Source organism: Vidua chalybeata, chromosome 4 (assembly GCF_026979565.1).
Source record: "Vidua chalybeata isolate OUT-0048 chromosome 4, bVidCha1 merged haplotype, whole genome shotgun sequence".
In the NCBI taxonomy this organism is placed as follows: Eukaryota; Metazoa; Chordata; class Aves; order Passeriformes; family Viduidae; genus Vidua; species Vidua chalybeata.
In genome coordinates this window covers 60713560-60736578 of record NC_071533.1, presented here as the reverse complement: position 1 = coordinate 60736578, position 23019 = coordinate 60713560, and the positions used below count along the sequence as shown (strand labels likewise).

Genomic DNA, 23019 nt, shown 5'->3' with positions numbered 1-23019 from the left:
CTTTCCAGTGTATCTGTGCATGTATATTGCTCTTGAAGGTGTGGAGGCATCTAATAATGTAGAGACATGGGAATACAGTCTGTAGCTTTGGGTCAAAATGTGGAATTACAGATCAGACACAAAATGTAATCTTGCAGTCTCAGAAGGGAGTGAAATGACAGAGCCATGGAATGTTTATGTGTTCATGCCACACAGGCTAAGCTGGCTTGCCTCACCCAAAAGTGCCAGGAAAGGAACAGCTTCATTAGGAGAATGCACGATGAATTCCACAGGCAGGGGTTTATTAACTCTGCATTTGATGATGAGATGAAGAACCTGGTGAATGACATGACCCTGGCAGAGTACATGGTTGCTTTTACACCAATGTGTGATCAAGAGGTAAGTGCTCTGTTTTCCTTGTAGGATCCTCATATGTATTGAATTAAGTGGTGGTTTTCAAAGTGTTTAGTGAGACTTAGTGTGTAATTATAAAATATATTTCATTGCTTAATATAAGTATTGCTTCAGACAAATTAGTGGAGTTGGCCATTTTACTGTTGTCTACATTTCAGGAGCTTAAAGCAAAGTGCATCAGTGTTCCATGCAAGAAACACTCCCCTGATATTTTGACTAAGTATCTGATAGATAATGCAGCACATATTACCCAATTTCATTTTAACTATGAATTTTGTATTTCTTTCCTGCATAATACATTGTTTCAGATTTCTGAAGAAGTCAGGAAAATAAAGGACAACAGTGAATATTTTAAGACTTAAGTCAACTCAGTGGACATCTGTATTTGAAAGGGAGTTAGTCACTTGTGTTTCTCTGGCAAGGCAAAAGTGGCAAAGTCTGTTTCATACCTGGTTATATTCAATATTGTCATTAATATCTTGGATGCTGGGAATAAACTTCCTAATTTTGGAGTTGCAACTACTTGAAGACTTTCTTAAGGACAAGAATCTCAATCTGGCAACCTGAAGAAACAGGAATTCCCTTGCAGTACTTCAGTGTCCATCAATAAGTTCTTTTTCCTTTTGATTTCTGTTTCTTGTTTTTTTTTTTCAAAGCCTGTAAAAGTACCCAAACAATATTTGGTAGTGTTTGTATCAACTACACTCAAGTAGAATCTTTTTGGTTAAAAGTGGGGTAGGGGGAGGAAATACTGTGTGTTACACATTTGTATAATATTGTATGCTTGTCACAACAGAACACAGAATATTAGTTCATACTATATATTATACTTCAGCTGACAGAATGCACTGCAAAATGGATACATAAAAATAATTTATCTTAATGACACTTGACATTTTCACTGGCAGAAGATGCTCAAAATGGGCATATAGTATAGTAAATCTACAGACTTTTTTTTTTGATGATTTTGCATTTTTACACACTGAGTGGTATTCTGCATCATGTTGATAGTGCTTTTTCTTACAGTGTTACTAAGTGTTGCAAGCTATCAGTCATACTTGTTTTTGTGGCAAAAAGCAATTTAACTGCATGTTAAGGAAAAGGTGGGTCAGTTCCTGGTTGCAGGATGGGACAGGACTCTCTGGCTGTGTCTCCTTGAGTACCTCAAGTGTGGGTCCACCACTGCCTCACCCAAGCTCCCACTGCACAGGAGTGTTTTATGGAACTCATCTGTCAGAAGGGAGATAGTCTGAAGGCAGTGGAGTACTTTCTCAGACACTGCTGTGATAGATGAGCATTAGTAAAGCTTGCCAACACAATAGATATCAAAACAGTATTCACACTCACACTCTAAATGTTCAATTATCACAAGACTTAGCCGGTTCAACGAGAGAGAATGAGATTAAATACATAAGTGAACTTACCTGCAGCATAGAGCCCCATATTAAATCCCCTGCTTTGACAGATATTTAGCTGTTCATAGTAAGTGGAGTACAAGCCCCTTCCCATGGTGTCTAGCACTGTAGTGGCAAGAGGTCTCACTTAGGCTCAGCACAAATAGGATTCAAGCCTGGGGTTTTTTATCATGCAAAGAACAAACTGGCTCTTGCTGGGTGAGTTGACACTGAGCTAAAGGCTCTTCTGGTCTGTGATAAGTAGTTCCACATATAACATGAGGAAACTTTCCTACAAAAGAAGAGTTGCATGTTCTCATGAAAAATGTCTATTTCTATACATCAGGTTTCCAAAGGAAGGCACTTCAATGAAAAAATGTCCAAGTTTCCCTACTACTAATTTAATAATGTTTACCAAAAAAAAAAAAAAAAAAAAAAAAAAAAAAAAAAAGACTGTTTCATATTCATGTGATACATTCCTTTGGTTTAAAAGATTTTGTAGACATATGTTTAAGTGAACTAACTTTTCATCTTGGAAGTTTTATTTCTTGCTTTCAACTCTTAATTCTTGCTGGACTTTACATCTAAGATTCCAGAGCTATGCCCAGCATCCACTTACATAAAATTCCTTTGAAAGCTCATTCCTTCCTTCCCCTCAGTTTTTTGTTCCTAACATTAGAATTCTACTATACAAAATGTGGTGGATTGCTTTATTTTTTTTTCCTCTTAAATTAAAGATTTGCAATTGGCTTTATTGATTACTGGACCCAGTAACAAGTGGAAGCCTGTCACACATTGGCAGCAAACCTCTGTGCCTTCACTTACTGATAAATTTCAGCTCAAAGTTTGCAATGATGCATGAAGAACTGATACAGAGCCTTTTGAAGGGAAAGAGTACTCTGTATTCAATTAAGTGCCTGGCATTTTATAGTTCAGTAAAAAACTTTGAGTCATGTTCTCAGAGAAAATATTGGTTCATAGTTCTATTAAGAACTATTTTTATTTTTTTGACCTGTACATGGAATTACATGTAGAGGGGATAGAGTTGCTTCAGCTGGGTGCTGGGATCCCCAGCTTTGGTGGGGGACTTATGGACACTACCAAGTTACTCATGCTTACAGACCAAGGCAAACTTCAGTTCTTTGCTTATTCAGGACACAATGGATTGTTGGTCATTTTCTTCTGTTTGCCAGAAGAATTTTCTCCCTAATTTCCATCCCAATTAAAATACTAAACCACAAAGATGGTGTTGTGCAAAACCCACTGTCTTTGGAGCTTGTCTTCAGACTTCACTTTCAGCATTCAAAGCTCTGCTCTCAGACATGATAAATCCCTGTTGTCCCTGTGGCTTTATTTTGCTGACTAACTTAAGACTTCATCAATGTCTTAATGGTTCAGTTCAGCAGAGCAGCATACATTTTGAGGCTTGTCATTCTTGATTATTTTCACAGCCCAGAATTACATCCAAATGTTTGTGAGTGAGAAATAAAATTTCCTTAAATCATGTAATATCTCACAATTTTGTTCTAGCAATGCACTCTTCAGTGAGGTCAGATATATGGTAGAGTAATATGTTCATATGTTTTCCTTCTCTTAGTAAGTCCCTGTAAAGAGGACTAGGTTTTGAATTACTTTTCCTCATGATAAAACTGCACACCATGAAGCTCTTCATTTGTAATTTAGTTTAATTGACAAATTTAGTATAATTTAATTTTAGTGGGTTTTTATCATAATAAACATATATGATTGCACAGAAGGGGTTTTATTTCAATTCTTTTTCATCCACCACCTATGTCACTTTGATGAAAGAAAAATTCTGTGCAGGATGTTGAACAAATCCTGCCTCTCAGCTTTGAAAATAGTCATCTTTTGGGCAGTCATTGGAATGACAATCTATGTCTAATATGGACTTGAAATTTTTTGAGGCACGAAGAAGTTAATTTCTAAGACTTTGTGATATATTCTCTTTTTAAAGACTTAAGAAACCATTGCAGCCCATTGGAGTGGAGCGATAATAAATTTTGGCAATAGAAATATTTTAAATATTTTCTTCTTTTGTGTCTGGAAAATAAAAAGCATGTGGCTGAAGAGGACACATTCCTGGGACAAGGGCTGCCTCCAGCGGGTACATGTGGCACTCGGCACAGTGCCATAGCGGGGATTCACGTGCCCAATGTCAGACACAAAATGTGTGTCCGTCTTTGGCCTTCTGTCATGTCCCATTTTAATCACCTCCTTTTGAATGCTGATTTTTTTTTTTAATTGGAAGGACCTTGGCCTCATCTTTCTTTTCTTACTTTTGTATAATTAATTTGTGGACATTATTAAGAGTTACTGTTTTTTTGCCTTTCCCAGTGAAAAGAACACAGGACAGCATTCATCAGCTGATCTTGCACATTCATGTTCACGAAACATCAAACAAAAAAGGACTGGGACTTAGCTGTGCAATAGCTTCTTTACTTGGGATGGTAAAAGTGGGAAGCAAGAGAAGATGTTCCAGATGAGTAATAGGACATGTGAAAGAGGAGTCTCGATTTTTTCCCTGAGTTTCAGTGTCTACTTGCAGTTTAAGAGCCAGGATTTATCCAGACTGGCTGGCCTGAGTGTGAGGCAGTGTCCATGCTGCCTTTGGTGGATCAGAGAACCACACAGAGGAGCAAGTGAGCTTGGCTCTTCTTTCATATGTACACAGTCCAGCCAGTACAGTTGTGCAGTATTTTGGGCCTTTTCTCTCTCTTTTGGGCTAGGTGTGGAGAGAAGGGAGTATGTTAAATTCTTTCCTTCAAATGATTAAGCAAACAGCCTCTGTCTGGATGTCTGTAACGGAAAATGCTGCTCATCCAATTTCTCTTGTGCTGGAACACTTTGACTTGATGATATATTTTATATATTCTTTCCATAGTGGATCTGAAACCATTGTGGCTATTTGCCCTCATTTCTTGGGGCTGAAAGGGAATTTTTGCAAGGAATGTAGGGATAAATGGTAGTGCTTTTTAATGCTTTTCATGCAGTCGTCTTAAACCTTATGGATGGAAAGCTCCAGGCAAGGAATGTGTCCAGTGCAGTGAATTGTTTTACAGAACAGGGATTAAATGCTCAGAACAGCATAGCTGAATTCTTCCTTCTGTCAAGGGATTTCTTCTGAGATATGTTTTGGTAGAACAATGCTTTTTGTTTGTTTATTGGTTTGTGTTTCTACTCATTACTTTGCAAGAAATCACTTACTGCTTTCCAGTGAATCGTATTTGAAGATAATAGGCCTGAAGTAAAATTCTCTGATGCTTTCCTTAAAATGGTTTGTGCGTGGCTGTTAAGGTCAGAGGCTTTTCTCAGTGCCTCAGTGCCTCAGAGGCACTGAGGGTGAGATACATTTCCTATATGATGTCTGTACTTCTGACAGTCATATGTGGTAGTTAATCTATTTGTTTTCATAGTTAAAGCAGACAAAAACATACTTCCAAGGAATTATCCTGCCTATTTTATGTACCTGCTTTAGGTAAGTGCAGATGACTGGGCACTGACAGGCTGCCCAGAGAGGGAGTGGAGTCTCCCTCATTGGAGATCTTCAAGAACCACCTGGACACAATCCTGTGCCATGTGCTTTGGGATGGCCCTGCTTGAGCAGGGAGGGTGGACCAGATGACCCAGTGTGGTCCCTTCCAGCCTGACCCATCCTGTGATTAGGTGGAAGAGCTGTAGAAGTTGGACTCCAGTGATTGTCAAGGGGGCCAGGGGAGATACGCTTTGGTTCAATGAGTCCCACCCTCAGAAGGGAGAAAGAATTTAACTTTGGGCTTTTGTTGCATCCCGGAGTTTGGGTTTAGATTAGGGTTTTTAATTTATGTTAAAATAAGCCAAGTTCTGTAATCCCGCGTTTCCCCCGCGTTGTTCCCCCCCGCGGTTTCTGGCCCCACGCTGCCCGCTGCCGGATCTTACCCCTGTGCCGCTCCTGTAGCCACCCTGCCGCCCGGCCCCGGGAAACCCCGTGCTGGCCGCCCCGAGCCGCACGGTCCCGCTCAGCCCGCTCTGGCTCGGTGCCCGCCCCTGCGGGGTTCTCTGGTTGGTCGCTGTTGCTGGCGTCACCGTCACGGCAGCCGCCCCTATTGGCCGGCAGGCCGTGGATCCTCTCGCCCCGCCCCTCTATAAAGCCCTATCCCGCCGGCAGTCAGACGCCATTTGCTCCCATGCGAGTGCCGGGAGCGGTCGCGTCTTTCCATCGATCCGCGCCACGTGACCAATAAACCGTTCCTGCCAAGCACGGAGTAAATGGACAAATTCCTTCCTCTTTGCCGGGTCCCTAGCGCACGGCAACAGAGACTGGCCGGCCCACGCGCCCGAGACACGGAGCCGTGTCCGGGAACCCGCGGCAGCAAACCCCGGCAGCACGTGGAAGCTACGCCACAGCCGGGCTCCCAAGAGCTGCGTGCAGCCGGGGAGAGCAAAAACCCACGCCGCAGGCTTTCATCTTTTTGGGACAAGGCTGATGAAGAGCAAGGAATCTTTCAAGACAAAGGTTTCTTTGCAGGAAGAGGCTTTTTTTTTACCTGACATTACAAAAAATGTGCCTTGAATGATTGGAATTGCAAGTGGATGAAGGAGTGGAGTTAGTTACTTATCAATTTTTTTAAAGAAGGGTGAAGTCGATTGCTGAGAGATATGTTATTTTATGACCTTTAGAGAAATTACTAAAAATACTGAGAGACATGAAATACAGATTTTAAAAAGTTAGTGGCAGCCTGGCCTTTCCAATGAAATAACTGATAAAGCTGTTCAATAATTATGTTGGTTGTTTGGGTAGAGGGGATCTCAAGAATTTGTGCTGGCTGAGGAAAAGGTTCTTACTCAAGGTTAGTGCCCATTAATTTGAAAGTAAAATTGGGCTTAGTTGGCAAGATTTAGATCTATTTCCTGACTGCATAGTAGATATTTCAGCAGTGGTTTTTGCTGTAGTTCATGGGCAACAGCATGCATTTCTGTACAGCACACATGCCAGTACAGGAATAGCCATGACTAAAAAAAAGAAAAGCTTTAAAAACGAACCCTTCCTTTATATTCTGATAAATGATAGAATTTAGATTAACATAAAATGTACAATTAAAAATATGCAGGTAAAACATTTTCATCTTCTCTCTGACACCACTGTCTTATTTTTTTGTAGTGTTGGGGGAAGCTATTGGTTTTTGGTTTCAATAGCAATCCTTTCTAGAACTTGACATTATACAAGTTTACACTCTTCTCAGTTTGGTCAAGTATCACAATATTTTAATTTCTTCCTAAGTGGGATAATTTGTGGAAAATTGAGATGAAAGCAAAAAAAGAATAGGAAAATAGAATGAATATAGTAAAAATTAGTAATAAAAATGAAACAACTTGAAAAAGAACAAGTTAATGTCTGGGCAACTGAGACAAAACACAGAATTTTTGCTTAGCTACATCCTTAGTGCTATAGGAAATGCAATCTTTAGTGCTAGTCTTACGACATACTGGAGATGAGTCTTTCTGCTGCGTCACTACTTTGGCTGCAGAAGAATTTGCTAATTGCAGGAGGCAAAAGGGTTTGTGGGGTAAAGAGTTGAAGGAAAGGAATGACCCTGCAAGGAGGTTATTTTTCTAGAAATGTGCCTGTGTCAGAGCTTTGATTTGGTAGTGTGTTTATTTCTAGCAGCTTTACCAGCTCCCCAGCTCCTCTGCCTATGAGCAGGACAGTGATTTGCCTTTGCATGGGTCATTGAGCCCCAGAACTTGTTCTGCTTCTGCTCACTCTCATCTATCACCACAAATGCCTCTAACTGTGCTTCCTGTAGTGAGGATATTCTCATCAAATATTTTTAGATCTGATATCTTCATGCCTCAAAACATTTCAGGGCTGACCTTTCATTGCTTTAAGCCAGCTGGCATTTTTTGTGAGTGATGGGGAGAGATACTGCACTTGTAACCTTGGTTAGAAACCAAGGACTTCAGGAGCTGCCTTGGGCTCCTGTGTTTAGAGAGGAACATCCAAATGTAAAGCTTTCACTTTCCAACTGATCTATGCCTGCAGTGCTAGGATATGTTTGGGTACCCATGCCACCTTGCCTAAATAAATGCAATATCCAGATGGCATCACAGGCCCTCTCTGTAATCAGCATAGAGAAAGCAAACCTTTTAGGGAAGAGCAGCAATCTAAATTCTGTGCCCCAAACTGACCAATGTGAGTGGTCCTTCCATTCCTGGATGTGCCTGCCTTGTTCCCTGGCCTGTTGTTCAGCCTGAAGTAAAGGATCCAGGTGGAAGCTGCTGCTGGGCAGTGTCTCAGCTGGCCACACATGCTTGTGTTGGGTACTTTAAGGAGACCAATGGCCACAATTCATCAGGACTGGTTCCCTCTGCTCATGGTGGGGAGCCAAGAACAGGAGGTGAAATGGCAACAACAAAAACACCATGTGTTCTTCTTCATGTCATAATAGAACTATATTTAGATGCAGGAGCTTGTCAATAAATGCTCATCTTTCTGTTGGGTCATTTCAGAGCAATCTTACTCTGCTGTTGCATTTCAGAGTCCTTTGGTTTTTTCTTTTTTTTAATGGCCACAAGTGATGTAGCTAAAACTCAATAAAGATGCACAGAGCAAAACCAATATATTACTTTAAGTAAAATGTGTTTTCTTTTAAGTAATTCTTCCTGACCTGGCATATATATATATCTGCATTTCTGGAGTTTTGCAGGAAGAGTAATGGCAATGAGATGTTAATGCATAACAAGGTGTATTAATTTTATAAATAAATAAATAACTCTTCAAAAACTGAAAGGCTGAAATGGCAAGGCTTGCAATCTCAAGAAAAAATGCAACAATGATCTGGTAGGTATAATAAATTTGGTTTTGAGTGATAAAATGCTACTGCCTTGTAGTAGTCATTGGTATTCAGGGAGATCTGCTTGCAACTGTTATGAAAATGTGCATAAACTGCCATTTCTCTCTTAAATTTGTCTGCAGCTCAGTAAAGATATTCTAAATGGATAGTTTGCTGTGGTGTTAAAGTTAATTTAGATATGAAATAAGATCAACTGAATTAATATTTTTTTTTGTTTTGAATAGGAGGCTCCAGATAAGAGTTCATGCAGTTGAACTAACAGACTTTTGGAGTCTGTTCAGCTTAACTTTCTTGAGCATTCATAGGTAGACAAACCTGAATTAGTTGTGCAGTGTGGAGTAAAAAAATATGTGTGTAAAAGAATGCTGTTAGAAATTTTTAGATTCTTCAGGAGAACTGAGATAATTTTTTAAAATAGGAATTTTTTCTAGTTTTAATCTAGGTTTTCTTAATAGCCCAAGCCAAATTTTCAGCTGCAGTTAAAGCTTAGAGATATTTTTTGTTTTATTTTGAGGATGACTTGTTGAATACAGGATTCTTTATTTAGAGAGGTGCAGGAATGCTCCACGTCTGAAATAATTGGTATGTTATCTTTTCCCTTATTTTGCTAAATGTAGTTTATTTACAGCTAATTTCCGTGAATATTTCTTTTAGTGAACTCATCCAAATGGCTCCCACTAATCCAAAATGAGCAGCATTTGAAAGTTTAATGTATCTTGAATTTGTTGAAATGCTATTTTCTCTTGCAGGTGCTGCCATCCTCCACAGACATTTCACAGGCTAATGGGCAGCCAGAGGATCGTGTGGCAGGTGCCAAAGGGAACAGGATGACTGGGTCAGTATCTGCAGACTCTCAGCCAGGGATGGATGGCCCCCACAGTTCTCCCCTCACCCCAAATGTGTGTGCTGGTTCTTCTGTAACAAACCCTGAGAGGATCACAGCCTTGCATCGAGAGCTAAGAGAGAACCATCACAAAAACTGCCAGGTCAGTAAAAGTTTTCTCACTGTTTTTAGTTCAGTGAAATCTCTTATTCTTGGCAGAAGATACAGATGTTTGAATGATTCCTTCCAGAGATGCACAGTTGGTTGTTAGTTTAGACAAGCTGACAATAATAACTGTTTAATGTTTTTCATTATGCATTTTCTTTCCCATTGTTTAAGAGGGGCTTCGGGCTTATAAAAATAATTAAAAGATTTTGATTTCATCATGGTGTATCTTACTCTATGGTAAGATAATCTTTGCAAATTGTTGGATGTTTTAAAAAAAGTTATTATGTTGATCTTGTCCTACCTTTTTTCCCCTCCAATTCTTTTTTTTTTTTTTTTTTTTGGTGATCCAATTATTCCTATGCCCTGAAGCTCTTTATAGTAATTTCCATTAACTGCAGGAATCCTGTTAAGAACAGAGCTGATCAATTGCAATTGCATTTGTGACAGTCTGCTGCTAAACTAAACACGCAAGAGATTTCAGCCTCTCTGAGACAACATAACCTCTTCATACTTGTATGGAAACAAAAGCCAAATATGCAATTACCAGAGCCAGTTAGGTAGAGTAGTTAAAAATGTTACTCTAGTGAAGTTCCTTCATAATCTTGGATTAAAATACATGCAATGAAGCAACTAAAAGCATAGTTTTTGCTTTTGGCATGAATGAAAAGAACATAGAAGATACTGAGATTTCCTTTTAGTTAAGTAATTTATTATGCAATGAAATGGTGACTCAGAATTCTGATAACACGTTACTTAGTCCAGGGCATATATGTAACAGTTCAAATCAGGTTTTTTAGTCCTTTTCTCTCTCACACACATATTAAAAAGATCAATGAAATATGGCCATAAAAGAAAACTATTATGAAAAGCAGAATGGAAGTAGCTCTTTGATTAATTTTTATATAAATCATATGAGCTTTAATTAAATCCCAAAGAAAGCAGGACATGGGCCTGTTGTACATTTATATGGGAGGCTCCAACTGAAATCAGCCTCAATGCACAGAGCATCCTGTTTCCATAAAAACATACAGCAACACACTGGGACATCCAAGGTTACGGTTTCTGTTCTTCTTTCCTCCTCAGATACCTTCAGTTGTCCCCTCCAGCTCAAACCCGTGGGCTGGTCCCAGCCTGCCCATGATCCATGGGGAAGCCCCTTGGCCTGTGCTGTCAGGGATGAAGGATGCTGCGGTGCCCCCGGAGCGTGCCGTGTTCTGGGCCACGAAGGGGAGGGATCGGCTGTCGAAACACGATGATGTATTTTGGGGTCAAATGGGAAATCAGCATGCAGGTGCTATTGCCCAGGGAATGAAACACAAAAATGCCATTATGAATAAGGCATGGCTCTCTAGAGAAAAAACAGATGGCTCAACCTCAGCTACCACAGCAGAAAGCTATTTGCCAGACGTGTTGTCAGCAAGTAATAAAGGTCTATATCCTGTGGGGAGAAATCAGCTGCATGGGAAAGAATAAAACCTGCAGAAATAAAACAAGGTAAACATCTTAGCAATGTGATTTTTTTCCTATTGATACAAAAGTACTATTTTTTTTTTTTTAATCAGGGATATTTTACTAGTTAGCACGGCCTAGCAAGTAGTTTGAGATGACTGGAAAATTTATATGGAAAAGAACTGTGATATTTTTCATTATGAAAGCTTCATAGAATATTTGAGATCACTGAAACACATTTATTTTTCTTTAGCCAGGCCACCTCCCTATTTTCTTTTCACCTTTTGTTGGTGATTTGATTTTCTTTTAACTGAAACTGTGAAACAAATCTATTAAATCACTTTTGCTACTATGTGTAACCTGTTTCTTCAGTGTGCAGTGGCAAGTTCTGAAAGAACATCTCCCTTGTGGGACTGTTTCCTTTGGAATTTCAGGAAATATAGTGTCATGGACCTCCTAGAAATTAATTTCATAAAAATTAGAGGGTAATTTTGCTGTGTTTCTTTACTATTGGGAAATTTTAAAAAAATACATGCTTTTTTTTTTAATAGGCCCACCTACAGCAGGACATTCAGTGTGTTGCTGTAGGAGCTAGTTTCTGTAAAGTAGCATCCTTCAATTGCTGCTTTTAAGTAACAAATTGCAGCTTAGCTTGAGTAGCTTTGCTGGACATGTCCACAGCCACTTTCTGTAGGGGACTGCGTGGCCACTGTGGGTACAGAAACATCTGAGTTCACAGGATGGACGATGCAGGCTGCACCCTGTGCTGCCAGACCCCTGCACAGGGACAAGTGTATGGAGTGCACCACCAGGACAGTGCTTCCTCGCAGTCTGGCTCAGAAATAGTTGTGATCTGGGCTGCAGGAGCCTTGGGTGCATCCTGGCTATGAAAAGGAGGAGGGAGTAGTGTGTCTGTGCAGGTGCATGAGTGCACTGATGCTGGTTGGCTCTGGGAAGTTTAACTGAGCATGGTTGTAAATTCCACAAAATACTGATTTATATTGTGATCTCACCAGAGTCAATGTGTTTGAGAAACATCCATTATTCGTACACCTTTATCATTATTCTGTATTTTTCATCACTTTTATTAGAAAAGGGCATTCACACCCAGTAATGCATGTCACAGTTGCTGTGCTTTTCCTCTGCCTCCATTGATTACCCCAGCTGGTTCATAGTATGTTACTACTTGTTTTTCGGAAGCCAGAAATAAAATGCCTGGTTTGATGAAATATTAATGCACACACTCACACTTTATTGTGGAAACCCAGCTCCAGTTGCTCAGTAAGGTAGCAGTGCAGCAGTAACTGAATTGCTCTTTATCCAGCAGAGCTTTAGAAAGCACACCCCAGATGCCAAGGGAAGTAGTCCCTGGAAGTGATGTTGTTGAGTGCTGCCTAAGCAGGAGGTAACAGCAAGATTCCAAAATGTGGGCTTTTGCTTTTATGTGTCTTTCTCTTCTTCCTGATGGCTGGCCAGAGCTTCTGAAGACAGATATACCTGCTATCCAGCCATAAGGTGCCTTGTCAAGTATTAAGATATTTTGATATGCAAAACCACTTGTAAATATTGAACATGGTAACTGTTACATTGATAAAATGATGCTTTAAGAATTTGCCATTGTGAGAACTTTTTGGAGGTTTATCTTGCTTACAGTAAAATACAGGGCCTGCCAGTTCAGTCTGAGGTCAGATCATAATGCATGAAGTGTGATAATAATGAGGGTATTAATAATAATACTCTGTGATAATATGATAATAAGTCTTTGTTACGCTGGTGAAGCAATCTACTTTGTGTTTGGAGCTATGGTGACTTTCCATGAAATTAAGCCTTTGTCAGTCCAGTCCCTTTCTATCACAGATAAGTGTGGTTTATTTTAAGTGTTCAGGCTTCATTTTAAGCTAATTAGGTTATTTGGCCCCATTCTTCCTCCTGCTGGAACTAATAATTTCCTGAACAAGGGCTGCAGACACAGAGATGTAGATGGAAGAACAGACATTTGCAAGGATATTACCTGCATTGAAGCACAGTAATTCAAAATGGACTCAAGCAATTCATCCAGCAAATGGATCCTGTGCTGGCATTTCATTGCTTTGCTTCACAAGTCACAGATTTCAGTTAAAATCCTGTAGATCCTTGTGGTTTTAATTTTTTAAGACATCCATTCTTCCTGCTACAAAGCATTGTTTAAAGATGTGCAGATACCACAGTTACCATTTGGCCAGCTGTTTCAGCTGCTTTTCATTTCTCTTAATTAAAAATGCCATGGTTCAGACACTACAGTGGAGGAATGGCAATAAATTAGCAGCAATCAGTTTGGAGAGCTGCATGCAGCAGCACTGGAAAAGGTGAGTGAGCTAAAGGTTTCCTCTTTTAAACCTCTGTCTAACTCCATTTCTCCCACTACTGAATGGAGAAATGAGAAGTGATAGTAAGATCATACCAAATAATTATGTACTAGTTGATTTACAAGAAGATGAGAGGGTACATTGCACCATCAAACAAGGAGTTTCAAATTATTTAAACATGGTCATTTATAGAAACCTGACCCAAAATATGCAGTGTCAGACCAGATGGTTCCTCTATTGGTGTCCTGCTGAGCTGAGGTCCTGTGGGAGTCTCAGCTTGCTCAGTGAGTTATACAGGATAATTAATTTTGGCCCTTATTCTGTAAACTATTTGCTGGGGGTTTTCTATATGGAGAGGGATCAGTAGCAAAGTGCTTGCAGATCACATCTGAACTGGCCTGTGTTGAGCCACCTGTGGTCTGCTGTTTGCCATCCATGGACCTGCATCAGTCGAATGGCATTATCTGTACTGGGCTGGATGATGAGGATACTTGGAAGGAAGCTGGATGACAGCATGCTGCCTATTGACTGATGCTCACTGAGCCTGCTCCCCGTTCAGACTCTTCCACTCCCAAAGATATTGTCTGAAACAGCACAGGAAACTATTTTCTGGGATCAATAGTTAGTATCAAATGAGTGTTTATTAATATATACAGGCAATATTTGCCCTGTTCTTTTTTTTAGATTTGAACTACCTAATACTGAAATTAAAATACCTCTTTTTTAGCAGCAAAGTTATATTTTTTATCTCTAGTTTCAATAGAAGTGTTACTTAGAAATGGAATTACATGGAAGCATTAACCTGAAATAGTGCATAGTGCTTTCTAAAGGCTGTGTGAGAGATAAACATAAAAAAGGAAACTCATGGTGTATCTGAGACTAAAAATGCACTGTGGAGTAGTCTGTACCCACTATGAGGGAGAAATTGGAATCTGAGAATCAAAAACCACTGGAAAGAATAGTCTTTCTCCTGTAAGAGATGAAAAAAAAAATCCATCACTTTCTTCCAACACTGAATGAGCATTTTCCTGAAATTAAAGAAAACTAATAATCCTCCTGTAATAATCCTCCTCCTGTTTTGCTCTTCACTCATAGGAGAAGTCATAAACATGGAATGTAATGCCAGTTTTTATGTTCAAATGCAAAGAACACCTAGAATGACAGATCATGCATATTTTAAAAGAGTTCTCTTTAGTCAGTGCAATTCCTGCATTAGACTACTTCTCTTATTTTTCAGGAAAATAGCATTCATAATACTTTTTTTTTTAATGGTAAGTTGCCCTGTATTTTGTCTGCACTCAGCTGTGCATGCAGTCTCACTTAACTGGAAAGAATTCATTCTGCAAGTTAAAAAGATAAAGTTGCCCATTGCATCTTATGAATGTCTACAACAGAAATGGTTTGATCAGAGTCAGTGGAAGGAACATGTTCTGCATTCCTCTTTGAGAACTGATATGCTAGAGAAGGCTGGGAAGGCACAGGAAAGTATGGAAGATGACAAAACTCAGTGTCTTTCAGGTAAAAGATGCCAGGATCCTAGGTTGTCCTGTATATTAAACATTTGTAGAAAATGCAGAAGGGTTGCTTGTGAAGCCTGTCACTCCCCATGTATTGCTTGCCTTGTGCTATGGAAAGCTTTCATTCCCATAGGAAATTTGGGAATCAGGTCTTATGTTCAATCTGTGGTTACTCAGTTTCATCCTCAGGACTGGCATTTGTAGGAGTGGGAACAGAACCACGTTGCCCATGATTAAATCCCTAAGAATATATCTTTATATTCTTTTTCAGTAGCAATTCTGATTTGTAAAAGCACGATCTAGTACCTTCTTAGCAACAGCCTTTTCACTGAGCCCGTAAGCTGATGGATATTAAAGCCCCTAATTAAAACCAGATAATGTGTGAAAGATTTATACAGTGCAAACCTTTCTCTTAAGGCCTGATTAAACCAGAGAACCTCCCATATCTGTTTGCACAAATGTATTCTCACCAGGTCAGGCACCAGGTCAGGCACTGACTTAGGTCCATCCTTCTCACAATACCTCGTTCTTGGGAATGAGGAGAACAAAGGCAGGGACAGAAAATCAGGTATTTCAGATAGAATGGCCTATTACATTTAGCTAGGACTATAGTCTGTCAGCAGTCTATCTGGCTTTAATCATCCTATCAGTCAGGATAATAGTAAACCATAGAATAATGTGTTCATTTACATATAAATGTGCATAAAATATTTATGTGCATATATATACACACATATATATGTATAATTGCATGCCATTTGGCATAAATAAATATGGTTTAAAATAATAGGGAGAAGTTATTTTCTGCAGATCATTCTCTTTTTTTTTTGTGCTTTGTTTTTTCCTTTGTCTAGGGATTTGCAAATACAAGTAAGGACAAGAGTAGAGACTGATTTAATTCTTATTTTAAAGACTGAATTTAAACCTTAAATTAAGAGGGAACTAAGACTGCACAGTGGAAGTTCTGGTTGTACCAGTTGACTACACTGCAGATTAAAAATCCAGATATGTATCAATCTGTCTTCTCCTTCCCAAATAAACTAGATTCCATGGGAAGGACACTCACTTGTGTGCCACACATGCCAGCCCAAATGTAGATGACAGTGGGACCAGGCCAGTGGGGCACACTTTGTCCTGTAGCAGTTTAGCTTCCTTTTGTCTCTTTTGCTGCTGAAAGGGTGGGGGGAAAAAGATCAGTGGTTGCATAAAATATTGTTAGCACAATTTTGCTTTTATCTGCATAAACCATTGAGCTTTTTCTGAGTGGGAGTTAGGCACCCCTAGGAAAAGTGTCAAGCTGCTGTGTTGGGAGCCAGACTGACTTGCAGCCTTGCAAAGGGCTCTTGAACTGTGGCCACTGTCATATTTCATGTAATGTAAACTATCTGCCTTTGGAAATCTTACTGTAGTGTGGAAAGTTCTTGAGAGAAAAAGCTATGACTTGTGAAGTAAGCAGGTCTTTAAAAAAAAAGAGAGAAAAAAGCAAAAGAAAGGGAAAAGAGCTAGAGGATCCTGTTACAGATGGTGGGTCAGGTTCAGCAGGGTGCAAGAGCAGCTCAGTTCCAGCCTGGTGGTGCAGAGCAGCTGTGAGCCTGGCTTCCCAGGCACTGAGCCTGTGTGTTCAAGCCATTACTAAACCAGGTCAAATGTCTAAGGATGGAGAGAGCGTTCTTTTTCTCGTAGGTTACTGGGAGTATTTAATCAGTGATTACTCAGAAATTAAGATGCTAGCTGTTCTGCCTAGTCACTGTTTTTTGATTATGGTGTGAGAACATGGAGCAAAAGGGAATTTCAGTTAAAAATTGCTGGGAGTTTGTTTTGGACTATTAATTGCATTTGGACAATTTGGAATTTGAAGTGCTGTGGCTTGTCAGTGTATGGCTGGCTGGCAAAACCTCCTTGAAGGGGAAGCACCTGGAGCACATTGCTGGTTTTTATAATGTGGCTCCAAGGCTGAAAATTGTGAGTGATTTCTCACCCTCACTGAAAGCAGCAGCTAAAAAGGGAGGACATGGCTGACATTTGCCCCCACCATCTGCTGAGTGCTGCCTCCCTGCTTTCCATCTGTGGGCTGGGGATTCTGTCTCTCAGCAGCCACATCTCCATTTCCAGCTGGCTGCAGACAGTCCCTTCTGGTAAATGGGCTTTAAAATGCCGTGATGAGGTTGCCTAGCTGAAAGGTATTGATAATTTGTGACTGTTTGCACAGAGAGCTTTGCTTGGGGACACAAGGCAGTTCTTGTCTCTTAGAGGAGCTGATTTGTAGGAGAAAGTGTACTCCATAATGTAGATGTGGATAGCAAAGGACTGGGCTCTGCTGATGCCTGCCACCCTTCCAAGTTTATGTGCCTTTTCTGTGCTGGTTATAATCACCAATATGACATGGTTACTGAATTAACCGTTAATTAGAGACCTTTTGTGGGTGGTAGATCTTTTGCAAATGACTCTTTATGAATGAGCAGACAGGGTCATTTGAAGTACCTGAGCTTGGTAGATAGAAATAAATAACAAATCTACTTTATATAGCTCCTAGATGATCTGGTGTCTCATCATTTTGCAAGGCAGAAGTATTCTGTCTGTAACCTGTAGCTGGTGAGCATAACCAGAAACCATTTCTGTCACAATGAGCCTGCTCAAGAGCAGATGACCACAGAAGGAGCTGTGCAGTAATTCTGGAGAATGAGTGGTGGGTAGCAGGTGGCTGGCCCTGAGTGAGTGCTGGAGAGCATGTTGAAGGCAATGACCTCTTCAGGGTTTTGAAACCTAAGAAACAAAGCTGCAGCTGGTGTGGACAGGAATCATGGTCTGTTACATGGACTGAATCGGGTTCATCCAGAAAGTACCTCGTGTGATGGTGCTCAGGAGAGCCAAAAAACACAACTTGCTAACAAATAATGTGGATATCATTGTAGGACTCTGCTATAGACTGTCTAGCCAGGCCAATGACACTGATAAATTGATCTTTGAGGAACTAAGAGATTCCTCTAAATCATAAGGCAGTTAAGAAAGATGCCCTCCTTGATTTGCTGCTTGTTAACAGAAAGGGTCTTGAATGAGGTGGAGATTGGTGGCTGTCTAGGCCACAGCAGCCATTAAGTGATTGATTTTAAAATCCCTTGTTTTAAACAGGATGAAATGTGCCAGCAAAATTTCAGTTCTCGACATGAGGAGAGCAGAATTCTGACTGCTCAGGGGAGTAGTGAGTAAGGTTCCCTGAGAAAAGCTTTTTCAGATGCTGGGGTCTATCTATGCTGGTCAGCTTTTAAGCAGCACCTCCTAAGGGCACAGGAGCAGGCAATTCCTAAATGTCTCAAGTCTGTCAGATCAGGCAGAAGGCTGTCTTGGCTGAGCAGGGATTTTTCTTTGAAGATAAGGCAAAAAAGGAGGATGTATGAGCAATGGAAGCAAGATTAGGTGACATCCTCTGTGTAGTTTTGGGCATCACAATATCAGAAAAATATAAAGCAATTGGAGTGTCCAAAAGAGGGCTAAAAGATGACAAAGGGCCTTGAGGGGAAGCTTTATGAGGAGCAGCTGAGGTCACTTGGTCTGTTCAGCCTGGAGGAGACTGAGGGGAGACCTCAGTGCAGTTACAGCTTCCTCGTGAGGGTAAGAGGAGGGGCAGACACTGATCTCTTTGTGGTGACAGTGACAGTAGCCAAGGGAATGGCCTGAAGTTGTCAGAGGAGGGTTAGGACTGCATGTCAGGAAAGGGTTTTTCATCCAGAGTGGTTGGGCACTGGAACAGCTTTCCAGGGAAGGGGTCACAGCACCAGCCTGACAGAGCTCAAGAAGTACTTGGACAATGCTCTCAGGCATGTGGTGTGATTCTTGGAACCATCCTGTGCAGGGCCAGAAGTTGGACTTCTATGATCCTGCTGGGTCCCTTCCAACTCAAAATGTTGTGTAATTCTGTGATTCTGTTATATCTGACATCTGCATCTTTCCCAGAACAGCAATTCCTGTTGTCCCCTTTGGAAATGACTCTGAGACTGCCATTTGCATTGACTTTTTCATGTGGATGGAAAATTGATTCAACATTTCCTGGATCTTCTCTGGTGACAAGATGCCTTTATTAGGCTGCAAAATTAAGCTCTTTATTGCTTACAGGTCAGCCAACACTGCAGACCTTCAAGCAGTGATTGTCAGGTGTCTGTCTCCCTGGCAAGGAGTTGGTTACCATGTGTTTAAGAACTAAGCTTAAGTCATGCTCCAAGGAGTGGGATTCCTTGGCACATGTATAAGTCTGAGTTAGTCTCCTGGCGTCCCTGCCATCATGAAGAGAAATCATCTCTTGATCTACAGGACAGGATTCATCTTCATAATGTAGATCTAAAGTAGGCAAGATGATCTGTACTGTAGAGGTGCCTTTTCAACTCACTGACTACAAAGATGAGTGGAATGGAACTACCTCAGATGTCAAATCTACACTGCAGGAAAAAGGGGAGGAGATTCCTGCCCAAGGTACTTCAGTAGTGAAGTGACCAAGGTCACGTGGTGCTTGGTTGTGGTGACCTGGTTGTGCTTAGCAGGACAAAGACTTGCAGTCTTCCTCCTGAGTCCTAGGTGACTGCTCTGAACACCAGAGCAGTGTTTATAGAAGAGAAAGGGGGCATTAATCATTGGGAACCTCATTTTTGTGTTGTTCTATCTGGGTTTTTTTTTTGAATGTTCTGCCTGAGGACTTTCCCTCCATATCTACAGCTTGGATTGGGTGTATAGTTTTGTCTTAATTTACAGTCACAAACTCTGGATTCACTGTAAAAATTTTAGGTACCAGTTTATAAATAGATTAAACAGGAAATAAAATGACCATGTATACCTGAAGCCCTGTTGACCTGACAGATTCTCACAAGGCCCCAGGAGATCAGAGGCAGCATTCATCAAGTGAGGTATTGAACATATGCCAGGTGTAGTGCTAATACTCAGGAGCTTTTGCATGGTAATAAGCCAGATGCATTGTTCTTTATTTGTGAACTCTGCACTCCTCTGCACTTGTGCATGCTTCCTCTTGAGTAGTTTAAAAGAGGACAGTGCAGAACAGACGGCAGCAGCTTATAAAATAGTGTGTTCAAACATGGATTCAGCCTGAGCTGTGGGGAGGTCTCTGCAGTGGATTAGTGGCTGCAGCACTGCTGTTCTCCTGGGAAATTGCCTAAGCACAAGTGTTTCCTTTAGAGGGCTTCTGACCTCTTTTGTGTTGTTCTTCTTAATTTCTGTGTCCTAAGTAAGGTGATATTAAAGCTATTCCTTGTTGGTATGCTTCCTTGGGAGCTTTGCAGAGTGCACAGGAGGGAAGTGGTTTTTGCTGCTCCTAAATGAAAAGCAACTGCTCAGACTCCTGCAAGTCTAAGGAAAATGACATGTCAGCTAAGAATGAGTGCTGCTCTCTGCACTGGCAAACTGGATACTGGGGAAAGAATAATGCTATTGTCAAGACACATCTTTCACTTTAATAAACCATTTTGAAAAGAAGGCTTTGCTTCGATTTAATAGTGGTCCTTGGGGGAAAAAAAAATTCTGAACTCTAGCATGAAAGCAAACACTCCTTGTCTGTTTTGAAATAAACAGTCTTCTGCACTACTGGGCTACCCTGTAAATTTTATAGATAGGTTATGAATAAGACAATTGCCTTAGCAGTATTATTAGGAGTAATAACTTCTGTTGTGGATAAATCTGACCCTTTTAAAATGTAAAACCATTCAAATGTTTTATTCCAGACTAGCTTTTCTCTTAGAAGAGGTTGTCCTGTCTCTAAGTTTTATTAGAAATGTCATGATATACAACTTATTATGAATTACTACTTTTGAGCTCTCAGATGAACAGAGGTTGTAGCAATACATTGTTTTGTATGTCTCAGCTGCATACACTGGAAGTTTAATACTGGGGGCTTCTTCCCACTTCAGAATGACTGTTTTGGGACTAATTTCCAAGTCACAGAGTTGTACAAAATATCTGACACTGCTTGAAGTTCTCCTTGATTATCAGTATTCATGGAGCTGTGGGATCCTTTGTATTTTTGGATTGCTGCACCTGAACCCAGTGTTATGTTAGTGACCACACCATTAAAAAATCAACTTCTAATTTATTGCCTAATTTATAGGCCCACTTGATCGATCTATGACACAGTTGAGCTCCTGTTCAATGATTAATGTGAAATAAAAGGTAGTGTTACATGGCCCAGTTAGATTAGATGCTCTTGATCTAGTCCTGTCAGTCAGCCACAGCTGTTAACATTTTAGGTCCTCATATAAAACTGCACTTGTGCTGCTGTCAGTTTTCAGGCTAAAAGAAGATCATATTATAATTAAATAGCTAGAGCATATATAGGAGACTAGGATGATTATCCATATATATAATCATAAATTTATAGGAGGACATGCTTAAACAAATATTATTTTTACCACATAAAACACTACAGAAATTTTTCAAAGTCATAAGAAAAAATTAGGATTTCAGATTTTATTGCCTTTCTTTTAGGTGGTAATGAATGCCTCTTATGTCCTTGAAAATGCCCCCTAAAATATCGAATTTGATTATACATGCCCTACATAATCACTTGGGATCAAAGATGAGGATTCTTTGTGATTTTTAAATTTAGGTTTTATTCAATGCAAATTTACAGTTGAAGTATTTACCCTTTGGACAGTATAAATTAAAGTAGCTGAAGAACCTCAGTGTGGTTTCACTGGGACTTGGTAGCATTCCCCTTTTTAAAAACTGGCAAGTGACAGGGCTGCTCAAGGGGAGTTTCATCACCCTGGGCATCAGAAAGTAGCTGCAGATCCAACTGCTACCAGGACAGTGTGGACTTAATGGGAATTAAAAGATTCCACAGATCTTAAAGGAATGTTCTCATTAGGAAGGACGCTTTTCTTATCACCCTTTTTGTGTGTCAAGATCGATATCTCATCAGGGAAACCTTCAATACAGAGCATTTTGAATGGGCATACGATAAATAATACTCTTTACTATATTTGGGCTATAGGAAAAATAATTTTCCTGGTGTAATGAGTGATAAGTAGAACGAAGATCATTTGGGAATAAAATGTAGCTGTTTGATCCATTTGATAATTTCCATCTGGATGGCATTTGCTTCCCTCAGTAAGTGGAATGGGAGCTGCCTATTTCTAGGCAATCTGTTGAGTTTCTTTCACAGAAAAGGACAGTTTAGCTTTTCCTTCCATATGGGCATATATTATTACATTTACAAACATGTTGTTGATCTTTCTTTTATTTTAGATCCTCTAAAAAGCCTTAATTCCTAGGTGGGTTGGATGTGGGTCAAATATTCTTGGTTTGTGAGTCTGTTTTTTTCCCCCCAGAAATCAGTAAGAGAGGGGAAAGACTCCCATTATTCTGTATAGAATACAGAATACAGGTACTAGTTAATTTACTAAACCAAAAGAAGCCTTGCTTGTTGGAGCAGAAAGCAAGTTAGCTGTGATGAGGCTGGAATTATCATTGTTCCTCTGGGCCTGACCATGCTGGAGGAATGGAGGTCTGCAGGCGTGACTCTGGGCTATTGTGGGATCCAAGTCATGCAATCTTGGGAAGAAATTTAGCAAATTCCACCTCAGGATTCTCCCTCTGGAACAGTGAAGTACTCTAAACGTATTATAATCATAATGTCATCTTGGCTAACCAAAGAGAAACTGTTTTCTTAGTACAGTGAGGTGACAATGGTTAATGCTGTGGTTTTGCCACTGCCCTGGGACTACTGGATCTTGTGCATTTGTATCATTTTTTACTAGCTTTTGATGAGACTCATGTATCAGAGGCTTCAGAAGTGCTTCACTTCAAAACCCTGGGCAGGCAGACAGGTATGTACCCTGCTCCCCTGGCTGAGCACAGTCATTCCAGCAGGAGCTCCTCCCTCCCAAAATGTCATGAGGTACCCAAGTGCAGTAAGCACATAGGCAGTGATGCTTTTTCCTTGGAATACCTTTATTTGAAAAGTGATTCTGTTCTCTGCATCATATTTTGGTTTAGAAGTGCATGTGTCTAAAACCTTTGGAAAAGTGTAGAAATCTCTTTCCAATATCCCTGCACATAAAAGCTGGAAGGAACAGTTGTAGT

General features: G+C 40.3%; 1 protein-coding gene across 2 annotated transcripts in view; it reads left to right on the top strand.

Moving 5' to 3' along the window:
• C4H4orf50 (chromosome 4 C4orf50 homolog) overlaps positions 1 to 23019 on the top strand; it is a 42195-nt gene that overhangs the window by 11178 nt on the left and 7998 nt on the right. The window contains exons 6-8 of one of the 2 annotated variants that reach the window (XR_008430531.1): positions 196 to 378; positions 9388 to 9624; positions 10713 to 11123. Coding sequence is in view for 1 of the 2 variants with exons in the window: in XM_053940828.1 (XP_053796803.1) it covers positions 196 to 378; positions 9388 to 9624; positions 10713 to 11102 (810 nt within the window). In the remaining variant the exon portion in view is untranslated. Of the gene's footprint in view, positions 1 to 195; positions 379 to 9387; positions 9625 to 10712; positions 11827 to 23019 lie in introns of those variants that run through there. The other variant, XM_053940828.1, reaches the window with a different exon arrangement.